The sequence below is a fragment of the Lithobates pipiens genome, unplaced genomic scaffold, assembly GCF_037356315.1.
Source record: "Lithobates pipiens isolate NorthernLeopardFrog02 unplaced genomic scaffold, aLitPip1_a1.2 Scaffold_18, whole genome shotgun sequence".
In the NCBI taxonomy this organism is placed as follows: domain Eukaryota; kingdom Metazoa; phylum Chordata; class Amphibia; order Anura; family Ranidae; genus Lithobates; species Lithobates pipiens.
This window is the reverse complement of record NW_027507758.1, coordinates 351566670-351578677: the sequence shown is the minus strand read 5'-3', so window position 1 is coordinate 351578677 and position 12008 is coordinate 351566670. Positions and strand designations below refer to the sequence as shown.

Here is a 12008-nt window from a genome sequence, read left to right as displayed (position 1 = left end):
GTGTGCAACAGCTTTTGTGATGTTCTAATAAATCCAGATCGGATGGCCTTGTAGTTAAGAGGCCCAGCTCTAAAAGGCAACCAAATTGCTCATATCTTCAGTATGCTGATTGAGAGACAAGTTTCCTCCAGTGACTCCTCCTCAGCCTGTCAGGTTGGCATTCCTCATGGGAATCTTTCAGAGTCCAACCAGGGCTGCATTTGTGAGCTACTATGGCAGAAAATGTACCTTCTTGTGCCATGCAGCCAGAATGTTAAGTTAAAATGGTATGGATTTGAATTGGGCATGTGGGATCACCTCAAAGGAGTCCACTGACAAACCCAGAACTCTCTATAAATAAAAGCATCCTAATGTTTGACAAGTCTTTTATTTAAATAATAATAAAAAAAACACCCTTCCTCGCTGTAAATCTATCATCAACCACGATGCGTGCCGACTCACTGAAAAAAGAAACCAGCACACACTACTGATCCTGCTGGTACTCATTAGACATGTGCAGAGTAAAATATTTCGTTTCGGAATTTCGTTTTCGTCTGAAAACTTAATTTATTTAGTTACTCCCGAAATTCGTTTTTATTTATTTCGTTTTTCGTTCAAAAATTGCATTCGTCCGAAAATCCACATGAATCACGGTCGAATCTGTCTTTGAAGGCTTATGGTGTCTGTCAATGTATAAAGAAGATTCGACGGAGCTAGTATATAGCATACTTTAGAACCCTATTAAAGTCTATGGGACTCCAACGTTCAAAATCTAAAGTGCTCATTTTAAAGGCTAATTTGCAAGTTACTGTCCTAAAAAGTGTTTGGGGACCTGGGTCCTGCCCCAGGGGACATGGATCAATGCAAAAAAAAGTTTTAAAAACGGCCGTTTTTTCGGGAGCAGTGATTTTAATAATGATTAAAGTGAAACAATAAAAGTGTAATATTCCTTTAAATTTCGTAGGGGGGGGGGGTTGTCTATAGTATGCCTGTGAAGGGGCGCATGTTTCCCGTGCTTAGAATTGTCCCTGCACAAAGTGTCATTTATGCAGGAAAAAAAGTCCTTTAAAATCACTCGCAGCTATTATGAATTGTCGGCTCCCGTAATACAGAGAACACTCATTGAAAGTCATTGATAAAAAAATAAATAAATAAATAAATAAAATAAAATAAAAAAGCGTGGGGGTCCCCCAAATTCAATTACCAGGCCCTTCAGGTCTGGTATGGATATTAAGGGGAACCCTGCCTCAAATTTAAGAAAAAATTTGACGTGGGGTTCCCCCTAAATATCCATAACCAGACCCTTCAGGTCTGGTATGGATATTAAGGGGAACCCCACGTCAAATTTAAAAAAAAATTGACGTGGGGTTCCCCCTAAAAATCCATACCAGACCCTTTATCCGAGCACGCAACCTGGCAGGCCGCAGGAAAAGAGGGGGGGATGAGAGAGCGGCCCCCCCTCCCTCCTGAACCGTACCAGGCCACATGCCCTCAACATTGGGAGGATGCTTTGGGGGTCTGTGACCCCTCAAAGCACCTTGTCCCCATGTTGATGAGGACAAGGGCCTCATCCCCACAACCCTGGCCGGTGGTTGTGGAGGTCTGCGGGCGGGGGGCTTATCAGAATCTGGAAGCCCCCTTTAACAAGGGGACCCCCAGATCCCGCCCCCCCCCCTGTTTGAAATGGTAAGGGGGTACAAAAGTACCCCTACCATTTCACAAAGAAAGTGTAAAAAATGGTTAAATAAAACAAACACACTTTTGAAAAATTCCTTTATTAAAAATAAAAAAATTAAAAAAAAGATTCCAGCGGCGGTAATCCACTCTTGCTATCCAGCGACGGACGGTCATCTCTCCAGCGATGTCTCATCTCATCCAGCGCAGCGATCCATCCTTCTGTCTCCGTGGAGGAGACACTGCAAGGATTCCGGCGGCTGACGTTTCTTATATACGGAGGGCGGGGCCACCCGTCACCTGACCCCGCCCCCCTCTGACGCAAGGGGAAACCCGGGGGTTCCCCGTGACGTATAGGTGACCCCGCCCCCCTCTGATGTAACGGAAACCTGCCTGTGTTACATCAGAGGGGTGCGGGTCACCCCTACGTCACAGGGAACCCCGGGTTTCCCCTTGCGTCAGAGGGGGGCGGGGTCAGGTGACGGGTGGCCCCGCCCTCCGTATATAAGAAACGTCAGCCGCCGGAATCCTTGCAGTGTCTCCTCCACGGAGACAGAAGAAGGACGGAGGATTCGCTGTGCTGGATGAGATGAGACATCGCTGGAGAGATGACCGTCCGTCGCTGGATAGCAAGAGTGGATTACCGCCGCTGGAATCTTTTTTTTTATTTTTTTATTTTTAATAAAAGAATTTTTCAAAAGTGTGTTTGTTTTATTTAACCATTTTTTACACTTTCTTTGTGAAATGGTAGGGGTACTTTTGTACCCCCTTACCATTTCAAACGGGGGGGGGGCGGGATCTGGGGGTCCCCTTGTTAAAGGGGGCTTCCAGATTCTGATAAGCCCCCCGCCCGCAGACCTCCACAACCACCGGCCAGGGTTGTGGGGATGAGGCCCTTGTCTTCATCAACATGGGGACAAGGTGCTTTGAGGGGTCACAGACCCCCAAAGCATCCTCCCAATGTTGAGGGCATGTGGCCTGGTACGGTTCAGGAGGGAGGGGGGGCCGCTCTCTCGTCCCCCCCTCTTTTCCTGCGGCCTGCCAGGTTGCGTGCTCGGATAAAGGGTCTGGTATGGATTTTTAGGGGGAACCCCACGTCAATTTTTTTTTAAATTTGACGCGGGGTTCCCCTTAATATCCATACCAGACCTGAAGGGTCTGGTTATGGATATTTAGGGGGAACCCCACGTCAAATTTTTTCTTAAATTTGAGGCAGGGTTCCCTTAATATCCATACCAGACCTGAAGGGCCTGGTAATTGAATTTGGGGGACCCCCACGCTTTTTTTTAAAATTTATTTATTTATTTTTTTATCAATGACTTCCAATGAGTGTTCTCTGTATTACGGGAGCCGACAATTCATTATAGCTGCGAGTGATTTTAAAGGACTTTTTTTCCTGCATAAATGACACTTTGTGCAGGGACAATTCTAAGCACAGGAAACATGCGCCCCTTCACAGGCATACTATAGACAACCCCCCCCCTACGAAATTTAAAGGAATATTACACTTTTATTGTTTCACTTTAATCATTATTAAAATCACTGCTCCCGAAAAAACGGCCGTTTTTAAAACTTTTTTTTGCATTGATCCATGTCCCCTGGGGCAGGACCCGGGTCCCCAAACACTTTTTAGGACAGTATCTTGCAGAATCTTTTCTCTCTGTCAAATCTTTTTTCTCTGTCGAATATTTTCTCTATATAATCTTGGACTAATAGAGGTAAGGTTAAGCACATTCGAACACAGGTTCTATAGACACAGATTGTTGTCAGAGTCATGTCGAATCTCCTATTCTATATCGAACTGTTGTAACAATGAAAACGAAAATAAAGCATTTATTTATGTCGGATCTTTCGTTTTTCGGATTTTGTGCTTTCGTTATCGTTTGTCAAAACGAAAACGAAAATAGCTGAAATTCGGACGAAAATGCATTCGGACGAAAACGAATGCACATGTCTAGTACTCATGACTTAGGGCTTCTTGAGCAGTCATCAGTGATTTAAGGGAAGGGGCATACATGTCATCACTGTCCCTGTTCCTTTGGCTACATGTCTGGGTGATGTCAGTGGTTCCAAGGGAAACAGCAAGCTCCTGCTGCTTTCTAAGCTACCAGTGACAGCAGGATATTCTCATATATAGAAATGGTAGAACTATGGCTTCTATATTCAATTTCCAACTCCTGCCAAATGTTTGGCAGTTTATCAACTCATTCCAACCATTGGCTCATCCCTACTCATTTCATACTGCACAGTACTCCACACAATTGGAAGGCTGGCTCTACAGACCTAGAGAAAGAAAAAATTATACAGTGTCATCTGAGTGGCAACTTTGAGGACTGCTGGCATCAAATCCAAGATGGCAGGTCGAGCTGCAATCTCAGAGCTTTTGGTGATCTACACAACAGAGGCTGTTACCGGTACAGTAAATAACATGCATCAAATATGTCAAATACATATATAAGCTTATGGAAATATTTTTGTTGAAACCCCCCAAGTGCTATTCTTTTTAAACATACAACATTTTATGTATTTTATTGAAAATAATCTTAAGCAATTACCTTTTGTAATAGATTGCTAAAGTGCTGTAATATAACTTGAAAAGAGCTTCCCGTCATAGCAAAATAATAAGGCAGGTTTTCACTGTCAGGCTTGTTTTTATCTTGTATGTCAATATAAATATTCTGCAATTCCAAGATAAAATATAAGATATGTATGAAACGGGTCATAGTTGGCACATTTTAGCCATAAACATTCTGATTGTAAAGTCAAACACTGCAGATAAATGTAGTAAAAAAACAATCAAATACAAGTATTCACGCCATGAATATACATTATACTGTATAGGTTTAATGACACGTTTTAACATGATGAGCAGGATAAATACTGGCAACTGTTACAAAAAAGGTGTTATGCCCTGTACACACGGCCAGAAATTCCGATGGAAAAGGTCTGATTGGATTATATTGTCGGAAAATCCGATCTGACTTTTTCCAACTGAAATTCAAAAAATCAAATCGGACTTTTTCCGAACGTTTGTAGAGAATTCCGATTGGACAAATTGCCGCGCATGCTCAGATCAAATTACGAGACCAAAGCTATTGGCTATTAGCCTCAACGTAGTCCCGTCATAACGAACGAACGTCATCACGTTTCTAACAATTGGAATTTCCGACAACTTTGTCCGACCATGTGAATGCAACACCAGTTTAGGACAAAATCCATCAGATTTTTTCTGGTCGGAATGTCTGGCCATGTGTACAAGGCATAAGAGAGAACCTGGAACAACAAATGCATATACCAGAATCTGCCATAGAAAGTAATGGGCCACCCTAACACATTCTGGAGATACAGTATATAGCTGGTACATCCCAGTGACTGTGCCGTTGAGAAGCATTACAGGTATGCAAACAAAACTGTGGCTCAGCACACTACAATAGCATAAAATAAGATTTTAACATATAGAGTTCATGTATGAAGCAGCCTAACTGGCTAATAGAGCAGCTTGAGAGTTAGGAGGCACAGATCAAGCATTTGACCCATGAAAACGGGTAGATATTTATCACTGCACCTCAAGATTCTAGGCATTAGGAATACCAAGTTGGAAAACACAACTGTCTGGCAGGCAGGCAGGCAGGCACCAAGACACACACTATATTACCAAAAGTATTGGGACTCCTGCCTTTACATGAACTTTAATGGCATCCCAGTCTTAGTCCATAGGATTCACCATTGAGTTGGCCCAACTATAACGGCTTCAACTTTTTCTGGGAAGACTGTCCACAAGGTTTAGGAGTGTGTCTATGGGAATGTTTGACCACTCTTCTAGAAGCTCATTTGAGGTCAGGCACTGATGTGGACGAGAAGGCCTGCTCTGCTCTAATTCATCCCAAAGGTGTTCTATCAGGTTGAGGTCAGGACTCTGTACGGCCAATCAAGTTCCTCCATCCCAAACTCACTCTGATTCATGTCTTTTTGACCTTGCTTTGTGCACTGGTCCAAATCACTTGATGGAGGGGGAATTATGGTGTGGGGTTGTTTTTCAGGGGTTGAGCTTGGCCCCTTAGTTCCAGTGAAGGGAAATCTTCAGGCATCAGCATACTAAGATATTTCGGACAATTTCATGCTTCCAATTTTGTGGGAACAGTTTGGGGACGGCCCCTTCCTGTTCCAACATGACTGCACACCAGTGCACAAAGCATGATCCATAAAGACATGGATGAGCGAGTTTTAAGTGGAGGAACTTGACTGGCTTGCAAACAGTCCTGACTCAACCCAATAAAACACTCTTGAGATGAATTAGAGCGGAGACTGCGAGTCAGACCTTCTCATCCACATTAGTGACTGACCTCACATATGCCCTTCAGGAAGAATGGTCAAACATTCCCATAGACACACTCCTAAACCTTGTGGACAGCCTTCCCAGGAGAGTTGAAGCAAAGGGGGGCAACTCAATATTGAACCCTACAGACTGAGGCCGCGTACACACAGGCGGACTATCCGTCCAACTAAGTCCGTCAGACAATCCGACAGACAGTCCGTCCTACTTTTGAATGAACGGACTTGACCACACATGATGAACAGACAGTCCGCTGAAAGCTTGCGCGATGACGTGTACAGCATGTACGACGGGACTAGAAATACGACATCCAATACACTGCAATGCAACCTTCGGCCGTGTAAATCCTTTCTGAGCATGCGCCATACTTAGTCCGTCCAACTTGCCTACTCACGAGCGGACTGTCCGCTGAAACCAAGTTTGGACGGACAATATTATGGAAATTCCGAAAGACTTAGTCCGCCAGACTGTCCGCTGAAAAAGTCCGCTGAAGCCCACACACGAGCGGACTGTCCGCTGAAACACGTTTCAGCGGACTAAGTTGGACGGACAATCCTCTCGTGTGTACGCGGCCTGAGACGCCATTGAAGTTCATGTGCATGTAAAGGCACGTGTCCCAATACTTTTGGTAATATTGTGTGCTTGCTTTGTGCTCCAGTGCTGGAATACATTTTATTCCTGACTTCCAGTTAATTTACCAGTATTACAAGAGCTCCCTTTGTAGTATTGGGTAGGTTCAAATACTTGAATGACTATTGTTACTGGACTTGCTCATCTACTGGACAGTGCATGTCAGGTGACTTATCCACAGGGCGGTGTGCACAGCAGGGGCATAATTAGTACACATTCAAAATACTGTAAATTATATCAAAATCATTCTGTAATAATTTGACTGCCTCATTCAATACATTAATCTAATCATGCTGACGTTTTAACTATAAAATGTCACCTTCACCCAAGCTATTGACACTGCATGTGTGAATGTAAGTGGTTTATAGAGATTTAAAAACAGAAAAATGGTGAGCTTGAAACAGGATGTTTTAAAAAAATATTTAACAACGCTAATATATTTCATGGCATGAACAAGCAACCCAGGCCAAAGTAGCACTATAGCAATGCTACTTACCACATCATCTAAATTCTTTGCCTTCAGTCCAGATAGTAGAGTCCACGTGATGGAGGCCAGGCTATTGTCAGTGGGCTCTTGGGCATCAACCAGAATCACATTACTGGCGGTATTTATCATCCCTGAGTTTCTAGCAACAGTCACAGCTGTCTGAAGATTGTCACCTAGGCGACAGGCATTGTAATGTTATATAGAGGAGTGTAATTACCGGAAATGATACAGTGTAATGTCCTCTAGAACATTCAGGTAATCTGGCCAGTACTAAGGCCCCTTTCACACTGGGGCGGTTTTCAGGTGATACAGCGCTAAAAATAGCACCTGTGTAGCACCTGAAAAAAACATCCCCTTTCACTCCAGTGTGAAAACTGGAGGGCTTTCACACTGGAGCGGTGCGCTAGCAGGACGGTGAAAAAAGTCCTGCTAGCCGCATCTTTGGCGTAGTGAAAGGAGCGGTGTATTCACCGCTCCTAAACCGCTCCTACCCATTGAAATCAATGGGGCAGTGCGGCTATACTGCCAGCAAAGCGCCGATTTGCGGGCGGTTTTAACCCTTTTTCAGCCACTAGCGGGGGTTAAAAACGGCCCGCTAGCTGCTGCAGACCGCCGCTAAAGCGTCGCAAAAAATAGCGGCGCTTTACCGCCGACGCCGCTCCCGCCCCAGTGTGAAAGGGGCCTAAAAGACCATTGCCATAGTTATACAACTGTTTAAAATATTACAAATGCTTAAAGTGACATTAAATCCAAAGTGAAAACTATCAATAAATGCTATTGCATGCTGATCAAACTCACTTAGCCACTATGGGATTTTTCTTCAGTATTCTGCAGAAAAACTGGCTGCTCTTGCTGTTCTGTACCACCTTCTCCTGTCTGTGTTCCTGCTGCAGCTGGAACCGTTGCCGCAGTTAGTGAGCATGCTTGGCTTTTAGCGTTTTTAGACCCCTTTCACACCGAGGGCGTTTTGCAGGCGCTATAGTGTTAGAAATGGTGCCTGCAATCCGCCCTCAAACTGCTGCACCATTGTTTCCAGTGTGAAAGCCCAAGGGCTTTCACACCGGAGCGGTGCGCTGGCAGGACGTCAGGAAAAGTCCTGCCAGCAGCTTCTTTGGAACGGTGAAGGAGCGGTGTGTTTACCGCTCCTCCACCGCTGCTCCCCATTGAAATCAATGGGGCAGCGCTGCAATACCGCCGGCAAAACACCGCTATTACGCGAATCCGACCGTAAAACACTGCTAAAAATAGTGGTGTTTTACCGCCGACGCTATGGGCGGCGCAGTGTGAAAGCCCTCTTAGAGTGTTTCTATGCTGAGCATTTCGTCCCTGAGCAGCCCATGTAGCTTTAAGTCACATATATGGGCGTATACTACATCTCCTCCTCCTCCACGCCCACTTAGCAGCTCTAAATTATGGGGGCAGGATACTAAATCTTCATTGATGGAGGCATCACCTTCTTGTAATTCTAAGTTCATAAACACAATAGACACAGGCTGGGGGGTTTGTAGAGCAGGCTGTGACTGTCAGAACCTCCCCAGATATCATTACAGTGTACCTTTGTTAACCCATAGACAGTATGTAAATAGAAGGAATCCCATATATGTAAACTGAAGGGATCATGTATATTAAATTGTCTGTGTTTAGTATAACTTTAACTCATAGTTTCAGTTTAGTAGATCAAATGACATTTCACAATAAGAAGGTTACTAAAGCCGGGGGTGTGTATTCTAGTGCAAAATCAACCATGTGTGCTTTTAGGGCCCTAATTGTAAAGGTCAGCCTGTGTTTTAGGTTTAACCTCTTCCCACTGGCTGCTCACATATACGTTAAAGCCCACTTGCCGAGAGGCCATATATATGCGGCCCTGAGGTGAGTAAACACAAAACTGTGCTGAGAGAACTTGCCCTGCGCACTCCTAGCACAGTCACAGGTAGGGACTGTAAAGCTCCCTATGCTTACATTTCAATTGGGAGCTTTCCAATCATGTGACCACTGTGAGTGAGGCAATCACAGCGGTCACATGACCTGAATACTCTCCTCCGCCTTTTGGCATCTAGAAGTTCTTAAAGGGCTGGGAGGCAATGGTGAGAAGGGGTTAAATGGTCTTCTAGTTCCAAATACAGTATGTACAATATACACTCCTAGTGTTGTGTTACAATTCTTCTAGGATATTTAAAAAGTATAGCATTGCACACTTGCATCTATCCCTTCCGTGTAGTAAAGCGATGTGGTTGGCGCCTTAATATATAAATAATTGGGATTCCCTATCTACTATACATGATGCTGCAGGAAGAATGCATATTTGCAGATGGCAATTTATACGAATCAGCCCAAACTGCCATTTTAGTAGGAAAGGATTAAACCCATGTCAATTATTTTTGCTATGTTCTCTATTTTCCCTAAGTAGTGGTATCATAGCTCCCAACTGTCCCTGATTTTGAGGGACCGTTCCTGATTTGGAGCAATGTCCCTCTGTCCCTCTTTCCTCCTTATTTGTCCCTGATTTTGGTCTGATCTATATAGTTGTATATAAAATGCACTTTTTAATCTTTCAAAAAGTGTTTTCCAGTGCTAAAACTTTCATCCAAATTCTAAATTGCTGCATTTTTCAATTTTAAAAGCCAGAATAAAGAAATATTAGTGGTTAAAAATAAACATTTGTGGATTTAATTAACCTTTTTTTTGTTGGTTATGTCTGCTTTAAGGGGCATGGAAGGGGGCATGTCCTATGCCTACATACATTTGCTAGCAGGTGTACCTCATTCCCATCTCAAAATGTTGGGAGGTATGATATCCAAAATTTTACAGCTGTAACCAGAACAAGAGGTAAAAGACGACAAGTCCACTATAATCTGTTTCATCTACTAAGGTTAAAAGCAGAGGTTTTAGTTGTATACATTTTTGAAAGCATATGTGGAAGCCACATTGCTGCATCAAGGCACTTTAAAAAAAAAATACAGACCACATTAAAAGTGTGTTGGGGACCTCTTTCATAAATTATATATATATATATATATATATATATATATATATATATATATATATATATATATATATATATATATATATATATATATATATGTACTATGCACACACAGCAAGAGCACCAATGTCAAATTGGTAAGAAATTGTACCATGAAAATATAATATAAAATGAAAATATGGCTCATGAAATTGTACCTGTTATCATAACAGTCCTGACAGCAGAATTAGATAACTCCCGTAATACTGGCCTAGTTTCCAGTTTAAGACGATTTTCCATCACTAGAAGTCCAAGGAAGGATAAGTCAGATTCCACTTCATCCCTTACAGCAAAACATATAATAGTTAATTTAATCTTGAAATAAGTTCAATAAACTTCAGACAACACCTGCAAAAGTGGCAATATACAGTATTTACAATTTATTTAAAAGGGAACATGTACTGGCAGAGATATGGGGCTGTCTTAGCTGATCCCCTAATGCCGCCTCCACACGGTCGGAATTTCTGCCAGCAAAAGACAGATGAGAGCTTTTCGTTGGAAAATGTGTGTGTATGCTCTATCGGAATTTTGCTGGCCGAATTTCCACCAGCAAATGATTGAGAGCAGGTTCTCAATTTTTCAGACGGAAAAAGTTTCTATTGGAAATTCCGGTTGTGTGTTTGCAATTCCAATGCGCAAAAACTCAGGCATGCTCAGATTCAACTACGAGACGGAAGCTACTGGCTATTGAACTTCCTTTTTCTAGTCCCGTTGTATGTGTTGTACATGACTGTGTTCATGACAGTCAAAATTTGGTGTGACCGTGTGTATGCATGACAGCTTGAGTGAAATCCCGTTGGAATTCCGTCGGGAAAACCATCAGAGCTTTTTCCAACTACAATTCCGATCGTGTGTAAGGGGCAATACTAGGAATACTAGTGCTCTAACTGCCTCTGGTCACATGATGTCAAATGATGACAGTTGTCACTGGAACAGAAGGTTAGGATATATCTCTCTACATCTGTTTAGTGACTTCTGTCAAAGGTGGGATTTCTCCACTTTATGGGGATACTTCCTCACACTTCCTGATGTGGCCATTGGACAGGAAGTGTGGAGGATTTGTTTTCCAGTTGGAACACAGAGAAATAAAAACCTGACAAAAGTTCTAACTCATCCACAATTTTTTAGCAGAAAGAGATAGGTGGAGGTAGAGGTGTTCCAGTTCTATGAAACAAACGCATAAGCTGCCAGGTTTTGGACCCTTACCGCTTTAAATCTTTGACCCTCAGATTTTCATTTTTCTCAAGAAGTTTGTATGCCATTCCGAGAACTCGAAATCCCTGCTTTGTGTAAAGCTCCAGCTCATCAGTGAAGTTGATGGGAACTGTTTAATAAAAAATAAAAATCCTATTAGCTTTTTAATTGATAACCAACATTATGAAAATTGTTGTGAATAATGTATTAATTAACCTTTCTAGATGTGCTATGATTATTGTGAAGATAATCTGACATACCATGCATTTTCAGTATACTATAGCTAGTAAGAGAAAGGTCATTATGTGGATAATTTGGATAGTGCCATCATCTCCCATGGGTACTGTACTATTTCCATTAGAACATGTGGTGGTTTCCATGTATGTGTAAATGGTTTTACTGTCACTTAAAGTGGTTGTAAACCCTTACAAACCACTTTGACCTACAGGTAAGCCTAGATTAAGGCTTACCTGTAGGTCCAAGAAATATCTCCTAAACCTATACGGTTTAGGAGATATTTGCCCGAAGACAGGCACCGCTGTCTACGGGGCATGCGCTGTAGACAGCAGCGCGCAGGCGCACTGAGCGCGGCATTTCCAACAACGGAGCTGCTGCGCGTGTCGGCTCCCGTGCGCATGCGCGGGAGTGATGTCATCGCGGCTCCGCCGAATGACAGCGGCGGAGCTGCG

The 12008-nt window shown here is 43.0% G+C and overlaps 1 protein-coding gene across 1 annotated transcript in view; it reads right to left on the bottom strand.

Moving 5' to 3' along the window:
* The window catches only part of LOC143988151 (putative cation-transporting ATPase 13A4), a 191484-nt gene that overhangs the window by 51843 nt on the left and 127633 nt on the right, over positions 1-12008 (bottom strand). The window contains exons 17-20 of the mRNA XM_077487480.1: positions 11332-11449; positions 10284-10408; positions 7113-7276; positions 4209-4331 (exon numbers count right to left, since the gene is read on the bottom strand). Coding sequence (XP_077343606.1) covers positions 4209-4331; positions 7113-7276; positions 10284-10408; positions 11332-11449 — 530 coding nt within the window. The remainder of the gene's footprint in view (positions 1-4208; positions 4332-7112; positions 7277-10283; positions 10409-11331; positions 11450-12008) is intronic.